Genomic DNA, 25,595 nt, shown 5'->3' with positions numbered 1-25,595 from the left:
GCCCTCTGAGCTGTCTGCCTCCTTCTGCCTTTAGCTTATCAGGATAGCAAAGCCAATTAAAATAAACAGACTTATGATGCTCGCAGCCTTTCTGCACCAGGACCATTCATGGAATGCTTACCCAAAAAAAATAATTACAAAAGCAGTAAGGCCTGTAGCCAAAATAGCTGGAGTTACATTGCAGGAAATACTTAGGCGATTCTGCTCACAATAGGCGGTTTCCTGCGGCGCACAAGCAACCCTGGAGCTGCCTCTCTCCCCCAGGAAGGCCCCACAAGGATTGCATCACAGCTTGGCTTCAGAGCATTAAGCCAAGCTCTTTTTCCAAAAGCTCAGGCTTTAATCAGCAGCACGAGGAAAACGGGGGTAACAACCACAGGTAAATCAGCGTTGTTTTCACACACACACACACACACACTCCCTTTTTGCCTTCTGCAATTTGAAAGCACATTGCTACACATGGGCATGTGTTTTATTCTTTGCATCTGAACCACTGGCTGTATTGATTTTAAGTGGGGGAAAAAAATATAATAGGGAATATATTTATAAATCCAGAAGCACTTTTCCTACACTCTATAATTACTTCTATTCATGCTTCTAAATTGCCTGGCATTTAACAAGGGCTATACTCCAGTTAAAATGGAAGGCAGTTTACAACTGCCTTTCACTGGTCAAAAAAAAAAAAAAAAATTAAAAAAAAATATATAGAAACAAGAGAAAAACAAAGCCAAAAAAACATCCATACCATTCAATTATAATTTTCCTGTCAGCACCAGTTTGTTCTGCCTATACGAACACTAGCATGTCATTCTCCCCTTGCTTTCACAAGAGGGAAGACAGAGTTCCAACAACATGCAAGTTAGCATAAGGCAGCACATAAAACTGCACCCAGGATATACAGAAAATCCTGCACTTCCCTGGCAGCCCAAATTACAAACTCAGTCGACAGGCTGGGGGGATTGTCACACTGCTACAGCTACAGCTTACAGGAACACAAGTATCTAACACAGAACCTCAATGCAACGCACATTAGTTTGATCATTAGTTCAACTGGAAACTCTTCAGGGCAAAGACTTTGTTTAGGCCGAAATTGTGAAAAGCCTCTCATAACATTTGATGCACTGCACAGAGCATCCACTGTGTTGCTACTACCAATCCATATAGTAAGAATTCATGCCAAAGTACATTTTCTTTTACAATTTCTTAAGCCTCCCAAAGAAGCACTACTCCAACCATTTTTTCCCCTTCTTAAGAAAATAAATCACACCATCCCTTCCTTCTCCTAATGAAGTCTGTGGGAACAGGCTCAAGCTCAGACTTTGCATACTTATTATTTGCCATTAGCTATTAACTCCCACTCAGTGGGCCTCTGCTCCTTCCCTAGTCACCTGCATAAGTATGTTTTGTCAAACCACAAAATTGCAGGGAAGAAAAAAAAAAAAGAAAAGAATGACCATTACAAATCCATTTGGGCTACATCATTATCATTTCAGACTACAACCAAATCCCATTTTCCCTTTGCAAATTCAATTCCCATCAATAGCCCCATACATCAGTGGCTGCTCGTGTTTGTGGCCTCATTTTTTACATTAAAAAAAATTGAAAGATTACTGCCAATGTCTACGAGGCAAACTGCATTTCCAATTCCCAACACATGTGCTGCAGAGGGAAAAAAAAAAAGAAACACAAGGTAAGGAGAAGAAATGCAAATGAATGCACTGCTATCAGCTGTATATTACCCTAGTGACATTACCATACTTCATATCTCTGGTTACATACTTCAGAGGAAAAAAAAATTCACTATCACAGTATCACCAAGGTTGGAAGAGACCTCAAAGATCATCGAGTCCAACCTGTCACCACAGACCTCATGACTAGACCATGGCACCAAGTGCCACATCCAATCCCCTCTTGAACACCTCCAGGGACGGCGACTCCACCACCTCCCTGGGCAGCACATTCCAATGGCAAACAACTCTCTCAGTGAAGAACTTTCTCCTCACCTCGAGCCTAGACTTCCCCCGGCACAGCTTGAGACTATGTCCTCTTGTTCTGGTGCTGGTTGCCTGAGAGAAGAGACCAACTCCTTCCTGGCTACAACCACCCTTCAGATAGTTGTAGAGGGCAATGAGGTCACCCCTGAGCCTCCTCTTCTCCAGGCTAATCAATCCCAGCTCCCTCAGCCTCTCCTCACAGGGCTTGTGCTCAAGGCCTCTCCCCAGCCTTGCTGTCCTTCTCTGGACACATTCAAGTGTCTCGATGTCCTCATTAAACTGAGGGGCCCAGAATTGGACACAGTACTCAAGGTGTGGCCTAACCAGCACAGAGTACAGGGGTCCAATGACTTCCCTGCTCCTGCTGGCCACACTATGTTGTCATTCACGTAAATTCTTTTATCATTTCACTGAATATTAGTGTACTTCCCGGGTTTCCATTTCATTTACCCGGGGGCAACAAAATGAAGTGGAGATGTATCTTTCTGCACATAAAGTTTTTATTTACTTTGCCTTTTCTTTTTCCCCCTCCACACAACCAACATGGGCAGTAGGAGATAGATTTCAGCTGAAGCATTGCTTTCCACCTGACAAGACAAAGATCTAAACCAAACCAAAACACCACCACAAAACAAAACGATAAAATCGCCACTCACACCAGAAAGGTTACACAACTCCGTGGTATGCCAAACCTTCTTTTGCACCCATTCTGCAAAGCATCAGAGAGCAATGAAATCTGCAGGAATCAAAACTCTACACTCCTCAGGAAAAAAAAAAATAATAAAAATTGTAGTGCATCTTTATTAGAGCTACAAGTACCCAGCATACTGTGTAACTTGCATTAAATTTCAGCATCTGTGCTGCATGGATAATTGGGGCATGCTAGCTGGTCGCTTCTGGTAAACACTCGTTTCATTTCTGATGTGCTGCAATGCAACAGAGCAGCTCTTCAGGGAATTAGAGCAGCCAGGTAGTTCCTGCCAATCACTTCAAGGGTCCATTCTCATACCAACAGACAGAAGACTCAGACGCAACTCCAATTAGTGCTAATTGTGTTCTCTCCAAGTCCCACTGCAGCCAGTGATGACAGAGACTTCATACATGGTTCTTAACAGAAGTGGCAACACTAATTTTGTTCACTCCAAAATCCTTTCTGGACACAAAGCTCTAAGCTTGGTAAATAAGTTTACCAAGTTTCCAAATAGCAGAAGAATTCTTTATTTCTAAGAATTCTACACATACATTTGTTTACCTCATGTCACAGCTCTCTGACTAGAACATGCTTGTTTTGTAGTTTCCTGTGCTGTATTTCCCTAAAAACAAGGTGGCAAATCTTAAGAGACCTTATTAAAGTTTTAAGAAGTAAAAAAGTAATACAGACATGCATACTGAGAAGTTACATGTCACTCCACAGCGTCCCACTCTCAAACCCCACAGACAGCTCCCACAGGGGCCCAGACTCCAGTGCTGCATACAGGGCCAAAAGACCCTCAACAGTGGCACCATTCAGTTCTGCTCAGAACAGGTTATGCCCAAACTACTCTGAGAGCATAGCAGAATACTAGGGCTGCTTCCATATAGGCATAGAAACAGAATGCACTGGGTTGGAAAAGACCTTTGAAGTTCATCTAGTCCAGTACCCCTGCAGTAAGCAGGAACATCCTCAACTACATGAGGTTGCTCAGGGCCCTATTAAGGCTGACCATCAATGTCTCTAGAGATGGGGCACCCACCTCTCTGAGCAATCCATTCCAGTGTTCCACCACCCTCATACTAAAAAACTTCTTCCTAATGTCCGATTTAAATTCACCCTTCTGTAGTTTTAAAAACAATGCACCTTATTCTACTGCTATATGCCCTTGTAAACAGTCCCTTCCAGCTTTCTTGTAAGCCCCCTTCAGGTACTGAAAGGCCACTATATTAAACAGCACTGGTGCCATACACACCCCTGAAGGACACCACTTGTTACCCATTTCTATCTGGATAATCAAGCCATTGACCACTACCCTCTAGATGTGACCATCCCACCAGTTCCGAACCGACCAAACAGTCCACCCATCAAATCCTTATCTCTCTAAGTTAGAGAGAAGGATGTTGGGGACAACTGTGTCAAAGGCCTTGTGGAAGTCCAGATAGATGACACCCACTGTCCTCCCCTTGTGCACTGAGTTAGCCCATTGTAGAAAGCCACTACGATGGTCAGACAGGACATGCCCTTTCATAAAGTCATGCTGGCTGCCTGAAATAATCTCTCTGTTCTCTGTGTGCCTTATCAGAGCTTCTAGAAGGAACCGTTCCATGATGTTTCCAGGCAGAGGTGAGTCCTGAAGGTTCTTTCCCTCCAGTATCACAATGTTCTCCCCTGGCAGACTTCTGTTGGATGTGCTGCTGCATGGAGCTACGGGAACCCCTCCAGACAATACAACGGGGTTTTGATGATAGGAACACCACATGCCAGTTTCTCCATCCCTCCCTCTGCAGGCATGGATCTGTTCAGCTGTACAAAGCACTGCCCACAGCTTCCAGAAGGGTCATGTTGGTTAACCACTGACAGAGCATGTTGGATCAACAAAAACTGGCAAAGTTAATTTCAGGTCAATACAGAATTGTCATATTCATCAATGGAGAACTTCCAAGGTAGTTCGGTCCAACAAAACCCTGACTCTCTGTTCTCCACTGTCTGTGAGACCCACAGTAAAGAGTCAAATATAGTTTACAAAGGACATTTGGGAAATTGTTTTTACACTGCAATTTCACAACAGTCCTGCAAAGACTGTCTACCAAAGACACTCAAAAGTCCATCCATACAGACCCTTTCTAGTAACTGATACAATTCAGACTAAAACTGTATCGGCCACCAACATTTCATGTCTTAATCACTGTATGTTTAGATATACACATCTACAAATGCCAGTGTCCATAGACTAAAAAGCTCATAAACCAAAAAGAAAAATGTTCAGTTTTAACAATTAATTAAGCCAGCTCTCATTACCTCAATTCCATCTGCAATTATAATCATTTCTCATTTAAAATATCTACCACATTTTATTCTTAATTAAAAATGACATCCTTGCAATGAAGTGCAATATGAATTAACAATTCAAATGTTATCTATGCAAATGTGTTAGTCCTTTGATTCCCCCACCCCCCTGCCTTATGCAAAGTCATGTTTAGGTTTATTTTTATTAAGCTTGTATAACTTCACTCAATATCATCTGCTCTGAACTCCACACATATTTCAATTCAAGGCTGTAAAGTAAGTTGTAAATGGTGCAATTTCTTTTCAAGTCTCATGCCATTCATTTAAGAATCAATACATATGTGAAGAGGCATCTTTCCTAAATATTTTTCTACAAAGATTCTGTGCAATTTTAAGATTTAAAGATACTTTACATATCCAATGGTTACAAACCCAGCCATTTCTTTGGGCTCTGCTGTGTAAAGGCACAAAGCAATTACTGCAACATAATAAAACCCATCTTTGAATCAGCTTTGCCTACTCCTAGACTTCCACTGGCTTGCCTTCTCAACATGACACTCTGCCCTCAACCTTTCCATGGGCACCTCTTTTCCAATTTGGTTTTACCTTCCTCTGCAGCGTTTGAGCTTACATTCCAGATTAAATATACATTTTACCAACACTGATCACTGCCTTGCCCAAAGCTACTCTTATACCTCATTCCAGCAGGAAACTCAGTTTCAGTACAGGACCAGGTGAAACTAAGCTGTACACAGAATCATAGAACGATAGAGACTGGAAGGGACCTCTGGAGATCGAGTCCAACCTCCCTGGCAAAGCTGGATCACCTAGGGCAGGCCACACAGGAACACATCCAGGAACATGGATAATGCTGGGGTTTGTCAGTGAGGATCAGCCAGCTCCTGACAAGAGGATGCCTGTCACTGCTGTGTTCCGGCCTCCCTGCCAAAAGAGGGCATCCTGCAACTGGGAAAAATGAAGTAAGTTTTCTTCGGCTGCATGACAGCAAAATGAGGTTATTTGGAACAGCAATTAGCTGTGTATACTTAGTGAGGAAGCAAAGGTGGCCAGCTGCTTCACAGATAAGATCCATACAGAGATTATCATTGCAGACCGCAAAGTGAATTTCTCAAGGTCCAGAGGGCTGTGCAACAGCTTTAAACTGAGTATATACTTATGAGGCAATTAGGCACGTCAATATTAGGCACCAGAAAAACGCAATAGATCAGAGCAAGAGCTGCAGTTTACCAAATTACAAGGACGTATCTTGAAGTCAAATTACACTAACACAATTACACAAATTACACTGCAACCTTCAAAGGAAGAGGTCTCCATTGTATTCCAAAAACCTCATTGTGTTTTATTAATAAATTCTGGCAAGACAAAGTTTGAAGTCATACATTTATTTCATTGGCTAGTTTAAAGTCCCCTTCATTCAGTGATCTTTTTCTGTCATAATCTCCTTATCTAATTTAAGCAGAGTGCATTCTCTTGCTATGAGTGTAATTTTCATTTAAGTTGCTATAACTTGTGCATAAAGGAATATGTCAATTCAACTCCCCAGCTAATACATTCTTCTGTGCTACAGAAGAGCTAAATGCAGACTATTTATGCATCCCAATTTGAGTGTTGTTGTTTATTTTTTCTTACAATAAGGCCAGGTGGCATCAAGACCTACACAGCACACCTGTGAGAAGTTCCAAAAAGCTTTTACACAAATACCAACTCCTCCCTTCCTCCCTCCCCCCAGCCCCAACCTGCAAAGCCTGCTTGAGACTAAGGCAAGCAGAAAGGACTAAGAATTCAAAAGGCAGTTCCCTGGCACTGCTGTCTTCTTATCCTCAGTCTTTTAGAAGCAAGCACGTATTAAGTCTCTCTCTCCCCCTCCAATTATATCATTTGTCCTTTGCTAAGTCTTATCTACATTAAAAAAAATAATAAAAATACTTCTACCCAACACTGTAATTGGAGGAGCTGTAAATAGATAATTTAACCTTGGGAGGATGTTCATTTTCACCGAGCATATCTCTCCGATCTATGAAACAGACAAACCCCTTCACCTGAGCATACCATTCTTTAATTGTGACAGAACCGTGAGATAACTCATTTCAAACAGTTGATCAACCCAGGGGGAGTATGAATGCCCAAACGTTTAACACACAATGATGCCTTTTTAAATGGAAACTCAGGCTTGCAGAGATGGTTGTTACATGATGAACAGCATTCCAATAACATCACCCAGAGACATACACCAAAAAACTGCCTTTTCAAATACTATTCAGCAATTAGTGGACAAACAATTTTTTTATCTGTCTCAGCCATTGCACATTAGTTTACCAGATTCTGGCCTCTCTTAGAAGAGATCTCCCTGAAGAGAAATAGAAAGACTACTGCTATTTGCTCTCTTTGAGAAATTCTACAAGCTCAGTGTCAATGCTGACATCGTGATTATGAAGCTCTAGAGCAAACCAGATTTAGCCAGAAGCCAACCTTGTGAAGGTGTAGCTGTAATGTCCTCTAGGACTGAAGAACTTTGATAACACTGAGGAAAGGCTTCTTTTTCTGAGGTGCTGGGTGGTCTGATAGACAGGAACATGCAAATGGAATTCCAGTCATTAAAGGAAAAACAATAATCAATTTCCTGGGGACTGTACACCATCTCTTCCTCTTTGAATGTCTCCTAGCGCCACAGTGCCATACACAGTGCCCACACATACCACAATCTCCACAAGTATCTTGGATGCATTCAAACAGATCACTCCTTTGTTTTGCAATATACACCTTCGGTCTTCATATCCAAGGAGAGAGATCAGCTAAGCTGGTAAGTTCATGTATAGCTCCCAGCTAAGGTGGCTTTCTGACAGTGTAACTTCACTGATGGCATGGCATTGCACCAAAGAGGTGCTTGTCTCTCCCAAGATACAGAGTGCCACAGTACCCTGGCTGCTCTCTCACTCCTGGTCTTCACAGGGATAATAGCAGGAGGAAGTCTTGCCAGCTGATATCTAAATTCAGTTAAATCCGAGCTGCAGGACATGAGTTTGCCTTTTCCTTTGCCACAACAGTGAAAGAAGCTATCCTGGCTTCAGCAAGCTGGTTCACTAAGCTTTGAGTGCATTATGCCTGGGCATGCAACAGCTCATCTTTGTGCATCAAGACTTGAAAGCACCATCAATAATTCTGCTAGCACCCTGCTGAACCAGAGTCTAGGAGACAGAAAGCACAACCACCCTCCTCAGAGCTTTTTATCCAAATACACGTCTTCAGTTATCCAAGCCCCCACATTAACCAAGCCAGAACTCTCAAGCCACACTCACACAGCTGGGAGAATGCAATGAGAAATCTCACACTGTTTCACAATCCGTGTCACTGAATGCAAGGAAACAACTGGATGCCTCCCTTGGTGTCTCCTTTCACTGCATTAAGTATCACACAAGACAGAGGAACACAAGAAGCCAGGAAAAACTGTGTATTGTGATGAACATGGTCCAAACTGTTCCAGCCTAATCAAATTTAAATGATTCTCATTCAGGACTGACTTTGGTCTAAGGAGAACAAAGGAGTTCAGTTTGACAGTTACAGGTGTGATGTGCTCACACCAGCCTCCATTGCAGTGGGGCAGGGGATCAGACTCAGCTTTTCTGTAGCTGTCAGATCCAACTCCAGTAACAAAAGCTAGAGCAATTCAACCTGATTCTACATCCTGAAAGTGATGAAAATGCAAACTGTCATCTGAGAAGTTCTGGTTACACACAAGCCAACTTCAGAAAGGTATTTTTAGCATGTTTGTCCACTTTCATAATTTCAAAAATAGCTACAGCCCTGTCCACTGGTGCCCTTCTCAGGGATACTGGAACATCAGGAGACATCAAGGGCTTCAGGGACCACGCATCCCATAGCTTTTCTGCTTCTTCCAACTAGGGTTGAAATCAGGACATTAGAAACTGCCAAGATTCTACAAAACACAGTTCCCCAGAATCAGCTGGGTTTCTTTTCTACACCCTCAAATTATCATCAGATCCTCTCAATTATTATATGCCTTGGGCAAATCACCTATCATCTGGTGTATTATATCATGCAGTGTCCCTGTTGTCACTTGCAGGATTGTCATGTGTTGCACAATGAAAACTCTGGGCTTCACAAACACTCCTGGCATGGAAGGAAAACGACTGAACTAGGGAAGAAGAGGCAAAGAAAAATATAGCTGAAGTCTATGTTAAAATACATGCTAAAATTAAACTGACTTTTAGAACACCAATATCTATTTTATGCCGATTCCATGCCACAGTTTCTATTGCTTTTTTCGGTCTTTCTTGAAACACTACAGAAAAAATATAGTTGGTAAAATGGAGCACAGACAGGAAAAGGGAGCCAGCTGACTGCAAACATGATGGTACAAATTGTTTGCTGCTGCTTTGGCTTTATTCTTGGGGAAGAGGGGGAAGTCTATATGCATTAGTGTTTGAAAACAAGCAATCTCCACACATTTCCCCTCTATGACACAAACTGCCCAAACTGATGAAGCAACATGTAAGCAATGAAACATCAATGCCACTGTAGCTTTTCAGGGAAGAAGCTACAATGAAGTATCATTGTCCTCTATCACTGTATCCTATAGTAGACATTTTTTTTCTTGTCAACATTGCAATAAATCACTCACTAGTCAGATTCCATCTGACAAAGTGCCATCACACTCAAAGTGGAAATCTCCACTGAACTGAACAGAGTTTTTCTTCCCCAGACTAAAACCAAGAGTTCTGTATAAGTAATGACCTGCTACTATGCAATATAGCTTTCCTCCATACCACTCCAGCTTTGGTGCAAAATTCAGAGGCACTATTCAGCTTTTATACAAATCCAACCATCTCGGTCTTTAAATTTTACACAAAACCATTAGCTAAACACACTTCAGCAAAAGGAACCACAAGGGCATCTGACTTCAGCATCACCTACCCTATAAAGTAGCCTCATCTGTTCTTTGGAGAGTGCTACTCTTCAAAAAATAAAACCCAGAAAACCCAAACAACACTAATCTCATTTTGCAGTTTGGCCTATAAGCATAGACTCTGACACACATTATGAATCCCCAAGGTAAAGGCAGTTCTACTCTACTACTACAACAGCTGCTAAATATTCATTCTAATCCACCTACTAACTGCTTTACTAATGGAAGAAACCTATTTGGGTATATAACTCCTAAGCTTAATTACTACTATGCTAGATTTTTAAACCCATTAGTATTCCTACATATGTATGTATCAACACATAGCAACTTGAATGCAAATCAGCACCTCAGAAGTGCCCAACAGACCAGACAAAGCAGAGGGCTGATCCTAAAGCATCAGAGCATTCTCCTTACTAGCAAGGGTATGACACAAAATACCCCAAATCAGGTCCCAATGTCTGGAAGGCTGCTTCAACTGCTCAGCATTAAGGGAAAGAGCAACACAGCCTCAGTTTATACATCCACCTCTGGCTATTCCATCTTGAAGGCCACATCAGGCCTGGATAGGAAACACTGCATTCACGCAAGGGCCCAGCTACACCAGAGAGGGATATGGAGAAAAGAAAGGAGCCATCAATCCAAACGGGAGGGTTCATGCAGAGGAGAGGCAAACCCCTACAGGAAAGACAACACAATGCTCAGGAAGGCAGCACTGCAGGTCTTGCTGCATTTTGCTTTTGCAGCAAGGATGGTGGCTCAGGTACCCACATAGTAATGACTGCCTGAATAACTACAAAGGCCAGTGACCGTCAGAACAATTCATCAAAGGAAGACAGTCAAGAGGAAAGAGCAAAGGACTGGCAAAGCACCTTTCTAAAGCTATTGATAGTTCTGGATAAACATTTCTCTAGACTAAAGACACCCTAACAGTTTATTATCTTTGAAGTCCAGCTCAAAGAGGTCTGGAGCGTCTGTGTGTGTATATATAGATATATAAACACACATATATATATATACACACACAAAACCTCAGCACTGGTTCCTTCACAGCCAGCTTGGCATTACTGCAGCATCATCCTGAGGAGGACAACAGAACCACTTAATAAAACACAAGCAGGCTCTCATATAGCATATCTGAGGAGAGCAAGGGTTTAAGCAGCAAAACAAATCGAGCCTTCTCCACTTTGCTTGCAAGCATGAGAGCTAGAAGGTGGTTCCAATTGTTGTAATGCTGCTTGTATCGATCATAGCAGAAGTCACTGAAAAGCGCCAAGGGAAGCACGGAACAATTCATCAGCCTTCCACAGCAGACAGGACAGTGCTACTGGCTTTGATCCTTTATTTTGCTCAGTATTGTATCACCCAAACAGTCAGTGAGAAATGATGTTCACCAAAACGATGTGTTTTATTTCCAGCTCATCAAGGGAGTATTCTCGGTAAGACCCATGTGCTTCAACATATTTTCCATGGAATACAACCAAAAGTAGCAAGCTCCAGGACAGCCTGTTTCACAAATAGAAGTAAAAACACAAATTGAACTGCATGCCTTGTCTCTCATGGTCTCTCATGGAGAGTATGTGGCTTAGAAACATCCAGAAAGAGATTACTGTTTCATTCCAGTGGGTGCTCATAGTCTCAGTTAAACAGAAAACACAACTGTCAGGTAAATTAAAAACTGAAGATCAGAACAGAATTATTCAGCAAGTGAGTTTGTTACTAATAGAGTGCAAATGAGACGAGCTGGAGTTGTTACTCCTTGGCAGCATACATCTTACAAGCCACATCTGGCTCTGCAGACACAGTCTGCACCCAAAATGCCTGAAGATGTCTCCCAACTACAAAAGCAAATAGGGGAATGCAATCTCAAACTACAGAAATGAAGAGTCATCGATCAAGACAGCAATCAAAACTGTAAAGCGTGAAGGTGTAATCAAGACTACCACAAAATTGTAATGCTCCTCAGATCCAATCAAAAAAGTTAATTTTCTTCCTAAGTTGGTTTTCACCTTGAAAGCTAATTGTTGAAAGACAAGAGGTCACACTGCTTAATAACTTGAAGCAGAGAAAGCAGTACGTGCAGATAGTGTTTGACATGAGGTATTAATTACCTCTTTGACAGGGAATCTGTGCTGTAATGTATTGCTCGGGATCCACTCAGCTAGGTGTCACTAGAGTGTGGGGAAGTCACTTCTGCCTTACATTCCCAGATCACTGGGTACCAGGTCTGCTCATATATTTAACACAGCCAGCTTCTTGGCACATAAAATGAATGGATAAGAGAAGAATCAGGGGTGACCTCATTGCCCTCTACAACTACCTGAAAGGTGGTTGTAGACAGGAAGGGGTTGGTCTCTTCTCCCATGCAACCAGCACCAGAACAAGGGGACACAGTCTCAAGCTGTGCCAGGGGAGGTTTAGACTCGAAGTGAGGAAAAAGTTCTTCACTGAGCGAGTCATTTGTCATTGGGATGTGCTGCCCAGGGAGGTGGTGGAGTCGCCGTCCCTGGAGGTGTTCAAGGGGAGATTGGACGTGGCACTTAGTGCCGTGGTCTAGTCGTGAGGTCTGTGGAGACAGGTTGGACTTGATGATCCTTGGGGTCTCTTCCAACCTTAGTTATACTGTGATACTGTGAATTCCTGTGTGGTTTTAAGCGATTGGTTTAAAAGAAATGGTTTGCTGGTTTGGTATCAATTTCAAGCAATTCACACACAACTTTTATTGCCTTCAAGGATGAAGGAAATATGCTCTTCATTAGTGTCATCCAGTTGCTAACTCTGTTTAGTTCCTACAAAACCCTGCTTAATAGTTTACTTATGGGAACAGAGCCTTGCTTTGATTACCAGGGTAGCCAGATCTGTCTGGTTTGGCCCATGGTTTGCCCTTTTCCTTGATTCATGAACATACCTGAATTAAAGCAAGTGGGAGTAAAAGAGAAAGTGAGAAAAAAAGCTAAATGCAAGAGATTAAAGTAACGGGTAGCTCATAATCCTTGGGAGCTTCAAAGGAACCCCAAACAGGAAATGAGATTTGGAATACCCAAGAGGTTCTTATATTTGGAATTAAGAACTCCAGGAATTCTTGAACATTTCTGAAATTGAGAAGCATTGGGCAAAGTCACAGCAACCTAGAGAACCAGCTGGTAAAAATACTGGCATGCATTTTTTACCAGGGACTCAAGTTTCACCTTGAACAACTTGAAAAAAGGTGGAAAAAAAACCCCAAACATGCTCATACAGACACTGGCCTGAATTAAAAGCAGAAGAGGCAGGGCAAACATCTTAGCAAAAACTTCTGCCGCAAGAGACAGATTGTCAGCACAGCAGTGGGTCTATCCTTCCTGGAAATGCTCTTTCTTAAGACAAAACTCTTTCTTCCAACTGGATACCTACATCAGTAACCAGAAATCTTGCCAGTGAAAACTGAACTTGCATAAACTTTGTAAACCCCAAAAGTGACCATTACAGAGTCGTGTGTCCATTTCTGTCCATCTGGGCAGCCTGTACTGCAATCTAAACAGGATGATTTCCTGCACCCTGTGATCAGCTCACCAGAGCAGCAACACCAACACATCTTATTTTGGACACTTGACCAGAGCACCACCTTCATATGTTTATTTTAATACTGCATTATGATTCACCATTGCCTTATCTAGGAAGCACCAACACTGCTTCAGTCTGAATTCCACGTTGAACTTAACCCAGGTTAATTGCTATTGCTGGCAATCTGCTGGCTGTGTGGTAAAAGCCAGCTGACAACATGACAACAGCCTCTTACATGGTGTGATACAGAAATATCCAAGCCAAGGACTAAAGACACAGAATCAGACTCTTTTTTCCACTGGAAGTTATCCCTGAAGAGCAGTGCCCAAATGTGCTGGGGGAAGCCTGCGCTGCCCTGCCAGTGCAGGACTACTGGGTCAACAACATTCACCACAGCCCACAAGCATATGCTTCCCCTGCAGTGGTTTTTAAACTACTTTTAACTGCCAAGTATTCTTCACCACATTTATTTCTCAGTGTTGATTTAGAATAAATGTTTATTTTTAAATCATATGTGACATTTTGTTAGGTATACTGGAAAACAAACCCATTCCTACATATGCAAAAATTAGGAATTAATGAGGTCTGGCAATTATCTTGATGGAAAGAACCAACTGTCTTCGTTGAACATTCAGGGGTTTGCTAAAAAAGGAAAGTCTGTTCTAGTAGTTAAAAAACAAACAAAATTGCTTCTTATTGATTTTAATTTAGGTTGAAACACTAGCTGTCTCTCCAATGAAGCCAGAAAGGGAAACAACTATAAATGAGTACAAGATGTGATAAGATAGACAGATTCTTAAGCAATCTAGTACAGAGATGACCTCCAGTTTAGACAGTAGTTAAAATATGATATCATACATATGGATCAATAAGTAAGTTTGCATTTGTCTCAGCTCCAAACCCTGGAAAGCTACATGCCTTTTTTGTTACTCTAAAATATTGTCCAATTAAGCTCTACTTTTTTTTTCCCCCCTTTCCTTACAGATCCTCTAGATTCTAATTTACAAATAAAATCAAGAGAAGCAATTAAATGTTAAGTACTATCAGCGTGTTTTCCCAAGTGATGCACATGTGCAAGAGAACAGAAGTAGTCCAATCTTGATACAGACCAGGTTACAAATTGAAATACACTTGTATAACCATTACTTGCAGGCTTCACGCTCCAGCAAGTAATAACATTGGGCACCACGCTCCCCTCCCATGCACAGCAGAGCTTGGACCACGAGTCTCTCACAGCAGCTGCAGCCTCTGGGGCAAGCACAGGGACAGCAGGGACAGCCAGGACCTATGGGTGCACGGTAAGAGTATATGCAGCACAGAACAATACAGGAAGGGAGTTCTGGTGATAGCCATCTAGTCCATCACTTTGAAGACTAGGCATTCATCTCTGTTCTCCAAGCAGTATGCACTGCCCAGGCCAACCTGACTCTAAATGTGCCCTGTCCTCCTGAAATACATGAGAAATATCAGTATTGATCAAGCACAACCGAGTTTTTGATCCTTTCAGCGTACCAGAACTTGATCCAATACTACCTGGATCAGGTGGTCTCAAGCTTATTGGCTCCAGCATTTGGAAGCCTGCACTTCTCTCTACTTCAGTCATAAGGATCTCTCCACGTTCTCATCTACCTCCACAGACACCAGAGCATCTTCCTAGACAGGATAATATTAGCTGGAGCAGAAGAGATTAGTTTTACTTGATGAATGGTGCAAGTTTGCCCAAAACTAACATAATTCAGATGAAAAGCTGAGAGCATCCAGGGGAGGCCACTCTAACAGAAAACAAAGGTAACAGAGCAGATCTTGCTATTCCCTCACTATTCAGTCCCCTCAACTCCAAGCAGCAGAGAGCGAGGATACTACACAAAACTACTAAAAGCAGCTGCATGAGTAAGGGTAACAGGGTTTGGGAATGGATGGGAAAAACAAGAGCACCAAAGAAACCTTTTGCCTCCTTGGGGTTACATTCAAATCATAAACCCCACTCCAAGTTTCTGATGAAGCTCAACTGTGACACTCATGCCAGTGTGATCCACACACGATTGCTAACTGTCAGAAGGCCACAGTCATCTTGTTCTGCAGCTGTGCAAAGGTTTTGGTTTATGACACGTAACACAAGTCAAACCAAGATACCCATTTTAGGTAACTCCACAAAAGGTACCTGGACTGTTATGAGATAAACTGACGGCTATGTTCTTAAAAACTGTGGAGCTACAAAAGGGTATCAAGTAAACCAGAACAAATGATGCCTCTAAGACATCACAATCACAGAGGACTTCAAAGAAGCTTCCCCTTCTTTCTGTTGCAAAAATAGCAGTATTTGAGTCATGTAAGAAAAGAGACACATTTAAAGAGTTTATTTTAATGAAGATTAAAACCCCTAAGAATTAGTGATCCAGACCACATCCACTGAACAGCAGATGAGTTTGTTCAACACTAACTCCAATAAGGATCTAAAAGTCATAGCAGACAAACAATCAACGTACGCTTTCTTGCTGTGGCAGAAAAATAGGCCACAGAAAATACTTGGACAAACAGAAAGGGCAATAGAATCACACAAGTATGGTATGAACAATACCAGTGTTCAGTTCTGGTGTGCACCTTTCTGAAAAGAAGTTGAAGAGACTGGAAAAAAGACACACATACACACACAAAAAAAAACCCTGCTAGAAAAATTACTCAAGGCCTGGATAATATGCGATAGCAAAGGGCTTGTTGAGTTCAGGTCACTGAGTTAATCAGGACACTGTGACATGGTTTTATTGTAACATGCAAGTACTTCCACAGTAGCAAATTATCAGAGGAAGGCTCTTTAATAGAGAAAAATTAAACATGTAAGACAGTAGTTAAAGTGGTATTTGAGTTCCATAGCTACAGCAGGTAATTCAAATAACCACTTTTTTGTTTGCTTGTTTGTTTTAATAACTACTTTACTCCAATAAAAGGTCGTCATCACTTGAGAATGGACACCAAACAACTGATTAAAAAACACCTCGCAGCACTTGACAAAACTCAAATACCTTTGCAAAAAGGCCGAAAGAACTAGACATGTCTCCATACAACAATTCTAGGGACTGAAACATGTAAGTGTCCTCCAAAAAGCCAGAGAACTGGACACCTCTGCCTCACAGCAAACGGACTCATACAAACCCATGGGTTTGTATTCGACCACACAGTAAAAGAAAACCCTCCAAAAAGCACAAAGACTGCATCAAAATGATGCACCTTTGACACAAAGCCAGATCATGGACAAATTGAAAAGAACATGAACAGTCACTTCTCAGAATAATGCCATGATGAGGGTTATGGTGCAAAAGCTCACCTGATGAAAGCTGCCACAGAAACATCGCGTAATGAGAAGTTCCAGCAGCTGAGGACCTGCCATTATGCCAAGACAAAACATTATAAACTTGCACATGTTGTGTCCCAGGTTTACAAGGTAACAGTGAATTAATTCACGGTAAACAGAAAAACAGTGCTTTACAATGCAAAAACAATGTAGTAAGAAACAATTTAAAGAAGTGCTGTCACTGAACACATCATTTTAACACTTAAGGAAAACTGCACAAAGGTGTTGCTTTGGAACACAAACAGTTATACAAAAGCCACATAATCTGATGCAAAACCCTTGGGCAAAGAAGGAAAAAATACACAACTAATTTTAGACTCTCCATTAGCAGCTCTCACCAATTAAAATATGATGCAACTGCTGTCAACAGGCAAATTTTAGTTGTATTTAAGCACAGATTTAAATACAAAATACACAAGCTACCACACTATAAGAATAATAAGTAAACTAGTTGCAAATAGCTTGGAATCCAACAAAAGAAATATTGGACTGGTTATTTCTGCCTACCTACTACATGGATGCAACATTTAAGTCATGTCGCACAAACTCTCATTTCTACGTTGATTGCAGCAAATCTATACCATTATCTCCAGAAGTCTGAAAGCACCTTAGGAATCTAAATACCAGTGAAAGTCTATCGAAAATTTAATCCCTAAACTCACTTGTGATAGCAATGTAATCTGCACTTAATTATCTGAAAGCTACTAGGTATCTTTGTCTCAGCTTGGAGCTCCCAGGTGGTGGGGAGTAGGACAGGGATGGAGGGACGTAAATCTCATGCTAAAGAGCCCTAAATTGAGGGTTAAATAAATATACATTAGACCCTCCTCACCCCCCCAAAAAAAATTCCTACCACACAATTAAAAAGTAAACATCATCCCTATATTTGCTCTAAAAGACTTAGCCAAGACTTACTTATTTTGAGATGTGCATCAGTAACTTCCCTGCTTTCTAACAAGTTTTTTAAATCCAGAGGAGGAGGGGGAATGGAAAGAAATAAAGACAACCAAAACCACCAAAAAAACCCCAAACAACAAGAAACAAACAAAAAAAAAACACCAAAAAAACACCAACAACCACACTTTAACAGTGTGAGATTTAACAGTAGGACATTTCTAAGCACATCTGACTGATGCAAAAGCGTGCACTGGTTCTCGGGGGTGCAGGGGTTACTTCAGAGACATCTTTGTTTTCAAGAAATGCAAGGAAGCCCAAAGAAAGTAACTGGCTTTGCTGTTTAGGATCAGCAAGATTGGGACATAACTGTTTCTATTCAGCTCTGCAGTTGCAGAATGGCTTATCCAGTGTAGTAGCACAAGTGAGTCTACTGTCATAACCCGCTTAGTGTTCACCACTTGTTAGAGTGCTTTTCCGTTCTGGGACAACTGACATTGCTTTTCAACCAGCCTGACAATCTGGCAAAGGGACTGCAGGACTAAGACTTCAGACTGCTAAAAAACAATAATCCAAATTGTGTATGTAAAGAAGGAGCAAGGGAGTACTTTGATTAAAACAAGCATCATATCATTGTGTATGTTTCCTACAAGCCTGCTAAAAGAATGGAAAGAGTGAAGTGTGGGGAATAAGCCAACTGTCCGCTTTGCCTTCAAGGAGTTATCAGATAGCTTTCCTTTACTGTCAACAGAATAAACTGACTCCCAACAGAAGAACTTTAACAGCACTCTGTCAGAGAGACAGGCACATTTTATTTCACAAAAGAGAACAAAACAGCTGCCAGAAGACCAAATAACATCCCACATTTTGCTTCTAAATACCAATTCAGCTCTTCAGGACTCAAGGTCTCATTCATTACATATCTGCAAAGCAGAGAAAAGGATTTTTCAAAGCAGCTTTCCTAAGCTAAGCATCCAAGTCTCAAAACACCTAGATTTTCTTTAGAAAGGCCTCCATGCTATGAATGCAAAGTCCCTCCAAGCAAGCACTGGCACAGGATAAACATATTCAGGCATCACTGCATAATTTATGCATAGAAAAACTGCAACACCCACATCAGTTGAGATTTTATGTGTCAGTACTGCTGGCAGGAGCATGATGTGGTCAGGTTTTAAGTTCTAGAAAATGGTTCATCATTATTCAGATGACTTGATAATTACAAATTCTAGTACTTCAACTCCCAAGCAAAGTTAGAGATGCATAATAAAACCACATTAAAAAAAATAAATAAGGCTATGTACTAACTGATTTTACTTTAACCATAGTTCACTTTTAGACTAATTCAAATTGCTGTAAAGGGAGCCCATTCACTGTAATAAAAACATATCTTACAGTGATTGCACAACTTCTCTACTGCCCTGTGTCCTCCGTCCTCCTCCAGTCAGCTGGGAGTTCATTCACCACCACTGTTTCCTTCAGCTTTCCATTAATACTGCTAGCAATCCGAGAATAGGAAAAGTGAAACAAACCCAGCAAGATCCATGGAGTACTACAGTATCTTCACTGCTGTGCTTGCAATCTGCACCCTCACTCATTGTTCACTTTCTGGGTGGGAAGAACTTCTGCTTAACAAGTGACAGCTCAAGGCATAAACCAGGAATTCACTGTGTCCTGGCAGCTGTGCTGCAACACAACTGGACATTGAATGACAAACATTTGAAGACATGATCAGTGTAGCCCCGATTCATCTAAGCGTACACCTGTCCTCACTGAAGTGGGGCAAAATTACTTGAGCCGTACCATGTGTTAGTAGTATTAAAAGAAAGAAGCCAGTCTGAGTTGCCCCAGGGCAAGTAACATGAATGCATACATGTCAACATACAAAATACATATGATCAACTGCTACAAGATACTGAGTAATGGAAAATTTAACAGCAACTAAGGATCATTTTTCTGCATTTTTTTTCCTGTGAGGTTACTGGCACACGTAAAAGCTAAGTGCTTTCATCAAAGTTATTCTCTAGTTGGGCATCTCCAGTTGGCCATGCTCCAGGTTCCTCTGCTTAGTATGAAAGTGTGCATTAATTCACATCTTCCTTCTCTGCTTTGCTTCCAACCCTTGCATGTCTCCACAAAGATGATACAGTTTTTTCTGGGAGTAACTCTGGCAATGGATAAAGTCACATTCCCATCAGCTTGGTACAAGAAGATGCAGGTTCTCAATTTTAACTTGGAAGAAACATTGACAGAAGTTTACCTCACAAAGAAGGGGAAAAAAATGTAAAGATATTTAGGCACCTAAAGCATTAAGCAGTCCCCAGAGGGGGTGTATCAAACCCTAAGTTAACCCCTGAAGTGCATATCTGCATCCTCAAATGATTCCATAGCTTTAAAAAAAGAGAACCTCATCACCTGATGAGAATCCACTTCCTCAAATCCTTTAAAACTTCTGTTCAGAATTAAACTTTAAGTAGCATGGGCATGTAACTATAAATAATTACAATTTCATCAACACACAGGAACAACTCCAATCTTTAAAAATGGAAGCACACAGAAATTAGTCTCATCTTTTCCATCATTTCTCTCTCAGATTAAAGTTATATATTAGCTAAAGTACAATGTTATTACTATACCCTTAGGCTTCAGAGCATATCATATTAATTTGGCTGCTAAAAAGCACCAACCAAATGATTAACAATTTTTCCAAGGACAGTTGAGATTAACAGTTTGAACTCATTTCTTTAATTTAACCATGAAACCTGCACATTGAAATTAGAGACAACACTAATAACATTTTATTTCAGAAACGTTAGTCCTGGAGCACTGATCAAAAGATGTAATAGAGTCCACACCTTTATCTGTCTTCTCTGTAAGGGGAAACAAACCCCAACTATTAAACTTGCACAACTTGACAACAGTACGGCTCTGACTCAGTGCACATACGAAACTTCAGACAACGCTTGTCCCTGCAAAGACCCAGAAACTGGGAGTGAAACCATCACCCCAAAATCAATAGGTGTTTTCTAGTGATTTTTTTATGGCACCAAGAAAGAACTATTTGTCCAGCAGAGGTTCCCCGCATGGATGCAGAAGGGACAGAAACAATGGAACATCTCTGCGCTCGATTCATGGAAGCTCTTCACCGCTCTGACCAAGACATCCATTTTCTGAGCAGAATAAGAATTTTAAAAAAGCTTTAATTTCCATTTCCTAGACCAAAATGAGAGGAGAGAGGGGCTAAGAGAGCAGTAATAAAAAACCTTAACTCATACACAGAGGCAAAAAATCCTCCTCATTCTTCCACGCAGAGTAACATCCTGTCTGAACACAGGTTTTGCAGACACTGCAAACACCTCAACATGACTGAAGGAATTCCTATTACCCTCAAATGGTGTTTTCTATCTTTTTTGAATATACCAAAATTGCTTCCTCACATGATGCTTCTTCCTTCCTCTCTAATTCAGGAAGCTACTACTTTTGCTGCTAGTGCAGACAGCTCCTGTGACTACCTGAAGCCTTTCCAAAGCTGTACCCAGGCTCCGTTAACCGCAAACCAGCTCCTGTAAATCTGCTAATGGACAGAAAAACTCTCCCTTGAGTTTTGCCACCCAAGAAACGTACCAGCAAGCTTAGCTCTTACAGCCTGGGAAGGCTCACTTGACATTCTTTTTCTGCAAGGATTCCATTAGCAACTTCCTGTAACAAGGCATGTTTTTAAAAGGCACTGAAAATAAGGGATAATTAAAATGTAAGAAGTGTCATCTTCATAAAAGCCACAGGACTAAATAAAGTCTTGGAGGGCCCTCTCCTGTACATTCCGTTTTTCTCCACGTGCACAACGCACCTTCCCCTTTAAAAAGCTTTACTAAATAAAGCCAGTCTTCTCTATTCCTTTAAAAAAAATCTGAAGTAGCATTTCATTAGTTCATAGGGAAAAGCTCTCATGTATTTTTTTTCTCCAAGCAGGAGACAGTTACATGCAAAATTAACTCTCAGCTCAGAACTATAAAGACTCAAAATCCAAAACCCATTTACAGGCAGTTACCAGGTCAGCAACAATTTGATCCATTACCAAGGAGTTAATCTAGACTCAAGAAAATTACTTCCATTTATGCATCTAGCCTAAGAGAATGCTAATAACTGTCACTCCTTCAACCGGCCTGTCACAGCAACAAGGAAGAATGGCACAAATTTGTTGGGTGCTTTTTTAAGGCAAAAATGCATGCTTTCTTGGCAAAGTGCTGGAAACTAGGTAGTAAGGATATCACAGGGAAGTTAATATTTGTGTCTCACTGATTTTTGGTTCTGTGAATTTAGATTAATGAGCCAACAAACCCCATGGAAACAACCTCTCTTACCTTGTCTTAGTTTGATTTATTAACCAATGACAAGCCCACAGAGAAACACACTACACTTAACACTTGAGAAAGATATGGGCAATGTTTTGCTTCTTTTGTGTGAGAACGACTACTTCCTTCTATTGCAACCAAATAAACAGCAACAGAAATACCTACTTAAACAGTGAAAACCCACCACAATCTCCCTAACAAAGGAATACTGCAGAGACTTGTTTTCTGCGTGCTTCATTTATTGTTGCTGAACAAAGAAAAAGTAGTTTTTTTGTTTCTTCACAAAGTGAAGCAGAGGAAAGAAATACACTTGTAAATGAACACAAAGTAGCAAATACTTCAATCCTCTAATCCTCCAGAAAATGCTATGAAAAGGTAATGAAACATTTTGTTGTAGATACTAAACGGTTAATATCTGGCCGGGATTCCCCGCCAACACAAATTCCGATGATTTGCCATTGGATGTTGTCAGCACCAATGTCCTGTTATAGTCCACCGAGATCCTCCCTGCAGCTTTCCTGCCTCTGGCATCTCTGATGTACCGGATCAGAGTCTGGAGCGTCCCCGTTTATCACGATGTTTCTCTTACCACCCCCTTGCTCGCACGCACACACAGATATCGCTGCTTCTCAGCAAGCAGAAGGCATAAAAGAGCAAGCAGCTCTGTACAAAAACTAAATGCATAAAAGCCTTCTGGAAAATAGTTTGCTTCCCAAGCAAATCTTTAGCTACGAACAGCCCTGAAACATTCCCAAGCATTACACAGATGGTTTACAGCTTCGAGCGTTAGGGGCTTCACCTACACACAGCAAACGTCCCTAGACCTACTACTCTCTGCTTGCATTTGTCTTTATATCCAAACCATAATGCAAATATTATCTGTTTCAAACACACTGATCTAAATCAGCAAGTCATACAATACTGTCATATTAAACCTACATCATAGCTCGTTTTCCTGAAGCATTCCTGCAGCCTGCCTTCTAGAAGTAATTACTATACGATATATATCAGAACCAGAGAGAAAGGCTTCACTCTGAGGGCTGGAATTGAGAAAAAAAAAATCAATATAAAGATGATAAATGTTTCTTCAAGAGCTGCAGCGGTATTACCCTCCCTCCAACTTTTTTTTTTTCCCCCCTTCATTTAATTTTACCATACGAGAAGCTGCTGCAAGGACTGGGATATGATGGGTCTGTCCAATTATCCCCCCCGTTTTGGGTTAGGAAAAAACAGTATTGTAGGAAAAGAGAAGAAAAATGAAGCGAAGTGGAAATTCCTATAAAGAACTTCTCGAAATTAAGCCTCCAGAAATTAATTATCTTTTTTCACACTCGCACACCTGGACGCAGCCAACAAACCCAGCTGCACCAGGGAACTCACAGAAGAGACAGGAGTCGTCGCGGAGCCTTGAGGCCCTCACAGGGGGATGGGGGGCTCGCCCTGCCCATGGCCCCTCACACTATAACCAAGCCACCGCTGCCAGAAGGGGGGAAGCGCCGTCACAAGTAATTAAACAAAGCGCTTTCGAGCATTCAGCGGAGCCGGCCGCTCCCGGACAGCCGCCGTCAGCCGCACACGCGGAGGGGACAGGACGAGAGGCGCTCGCGGTGTCCTGGGGCCGACTCGCGGGGGCTGCGCGCGGGCGGGGCTCGCGCTGCGCGCCGGCGGAGTAGGGGGCGCGCGGCCCCGCGGGGGCGCCGGCGGCGCGACAGCGCCCCTTGCGGCTGGCCGGGGGCACTGCGGAGGCGACGGGAGCTGGAGCCCCGCGCGGGTACCGCGAGTTCCCCCCGGGCCGGGGGCGCTCCCGGGGCGGGGGTTAGGGGAGACGGGGGCGCGGGGTCCCATCGCGGGGCGCGGAGCTGGCCGAGCGCTCACCGACCCCGTTATAGGTAGCCCATGCATTTCCGGACGAAAGGGAAAGGGGACGGCGAGCAGCGATGCACAGATACAAGCCACGGGGTTCACAGGCGTGTGGGAAGCACGGCGGCCGCCCGGTGCCCCGCAACCTCAAAACCCCTCTCCAAAGGGCGTGGGGGATGGCTGCGGGGAGCCAGCCGTGGGTGCGGAGCGGGCGCGCAGCCCTTGCGCCCCTCCCGCCCTACCAAGGTCAGTGCGCTGGCACGGCGAGACACCCACCGCGGACATGAGTGGGGTGGTTAGGGCAAAGACCCGCGCACAACTAAGTTTTTGGCGGGGAACGGGGGGCTGCAGCAAGAAATCGGAGCACGGAGTCACGCTCCCTGCGGGGCGGAGAGGGGCAGTCCCGCAGCACAAAGGCAGCCCCGGCAGCCCCGCGAAGGAAGGGCAGGACACAAGGACCCCCTCCGTCCGCCCCACGCCGTCGGGGGCTGCAATGCACCGGAGAGAGCGGACACCGCGCCCGGAGCGCGGAGCCGAGCCCATGCACCGCGAACGGCCGTACTCGCGGGCAGCGCTGCCCGCAGCCGAGAGAGTGCTATGGAGCTGGGGGAAACCCAGTGTTGGAGCCACCCGTGCAAAGGGGCCCCCACGGCCCCCGACGCATTATCCGCCCTCGCAGGGTGCCCCGCCGGCACCCCACGGGGGTCGCAGACACGTGTGGCAGAGGCAGCGGAAAGCCCCCCGCCTGCCGCGTTTACTCACCGGGAAAGCACACCACATCATGGAGCACGGAGCTGGTGATTTTCAAGAAAAAGATCCACCAACACGGTTGCAGTAGCCTCCGCATGTCCAAAGCCGCACATCGAAAGGGGAATAGGGACTAAAATAATTAACGCACAGGAGAGGGGGGGGAAAAAAAAAAAAAAAAGGAAAAAAAAAAAAAAGAAGGAAAAAACCAAAACCCAAAAGCAAAAAAAAAAAAAAAAAAAAGGCAAAAAACCCCAAACTTGTTGAAAATAAGTTTCTCCCCGCGCCCCTCTTCCTGCGGGAGAAAGCGGGTGGACTCCGGGTCGCCTCCTCCACGGGGAAAAAAAGCCGCGGAGACAGGGTGCAGGGGGAGGACAGAGCGGGTGCGCCGGCGGGGCGCGGGGACCCCCCGCGCAGCACGGCGCGGGGCAGCGCGGCTCAGGCGGGCAGCGGCAGCAGGGCGGGCGGCATGCCGCGGACGGGGCGCTCAAAGCCGCCTCCGCGCACGGGCGGGCGGGCGGCGGTCAGCCGGGGCCCCGGCGCGCTCCATCCTGCCGTACAGGAAGTGGCGGGCGAGCCCGGATCCTGGCGGAGACTTTAAAGCGGGGCGAGGGAGAGGGAGCGCGGCGCGGCGGCGAGGCGAGGCGAAGCGAGGCGGCGGCGCGCCGGGCGCCCCGGCGGCGCGCCCCCGCCGCCCTTAAAGCGGCCGCGGCGGAGGGGGCGGGGGCGCGCGCGCGTCGCGGCCCCCCCTCTCCGCCTCGTGTGCGCGCAGCCTAGCCGCTGCCCGCCGCCACACCGCGTCCCGAGCGCTCCCCGCGCGCTGCCTGTGGGTGAAGGGGGGCGAGTGTTTGGGGGGTATCGTGTCCCCAAGCCGAGGAGATCTGCTGCTGGCAGGGTCGGGGTTTGCGCTCCCTTCCGCGCCCTGTCTCCTTGAAGT

At 43.6% G+C, this 25,595-nt stretch overlaps 1 protein-coding gene across 1 annotated transcript in view; it reads right to left on the bottom strand.

Annotated features, from left to right (window-relative positions):
• The window catches only part of PTPRG (protein tyrosine phosphatase receptor type G), a 429,887-nt gene extending 405,063 nt beyond the window's left edge, over window positions 1–24,824 (bottom strand). The window contains exon 1 of the mRNA XM_054160911.1: window positions 24,674–24,824. Coding sequence (XP_054016886.1) covers window positions 24,674–24,758 — 85 coding nt within the window. The 5' untranslated portion in view covers window positions 24,759–24,824. The remainder of the gene's footprint in view (window positions 1–24,673) is intronic.
• Window positions 24,825–25,595: the final 771 nt, after the last annotated feature.

Source organism: Dryobates pubescens, chromosome 1, assembly GCF_014839835.1.
Source record: "Dryobates pubescens isolate bDryPub1 chromosome 1, bDryPub1.pri, whole genome shotgun sequence".
Lineage (NCBI taxonomy): Eukaryota > Metazoa > Chordata > Aves > Piciformes > Picidae > Dryobates > Dryobates pubescens.
This window is presented reverse-complemented; position numbering and strand designations above follow the sequence as displayed.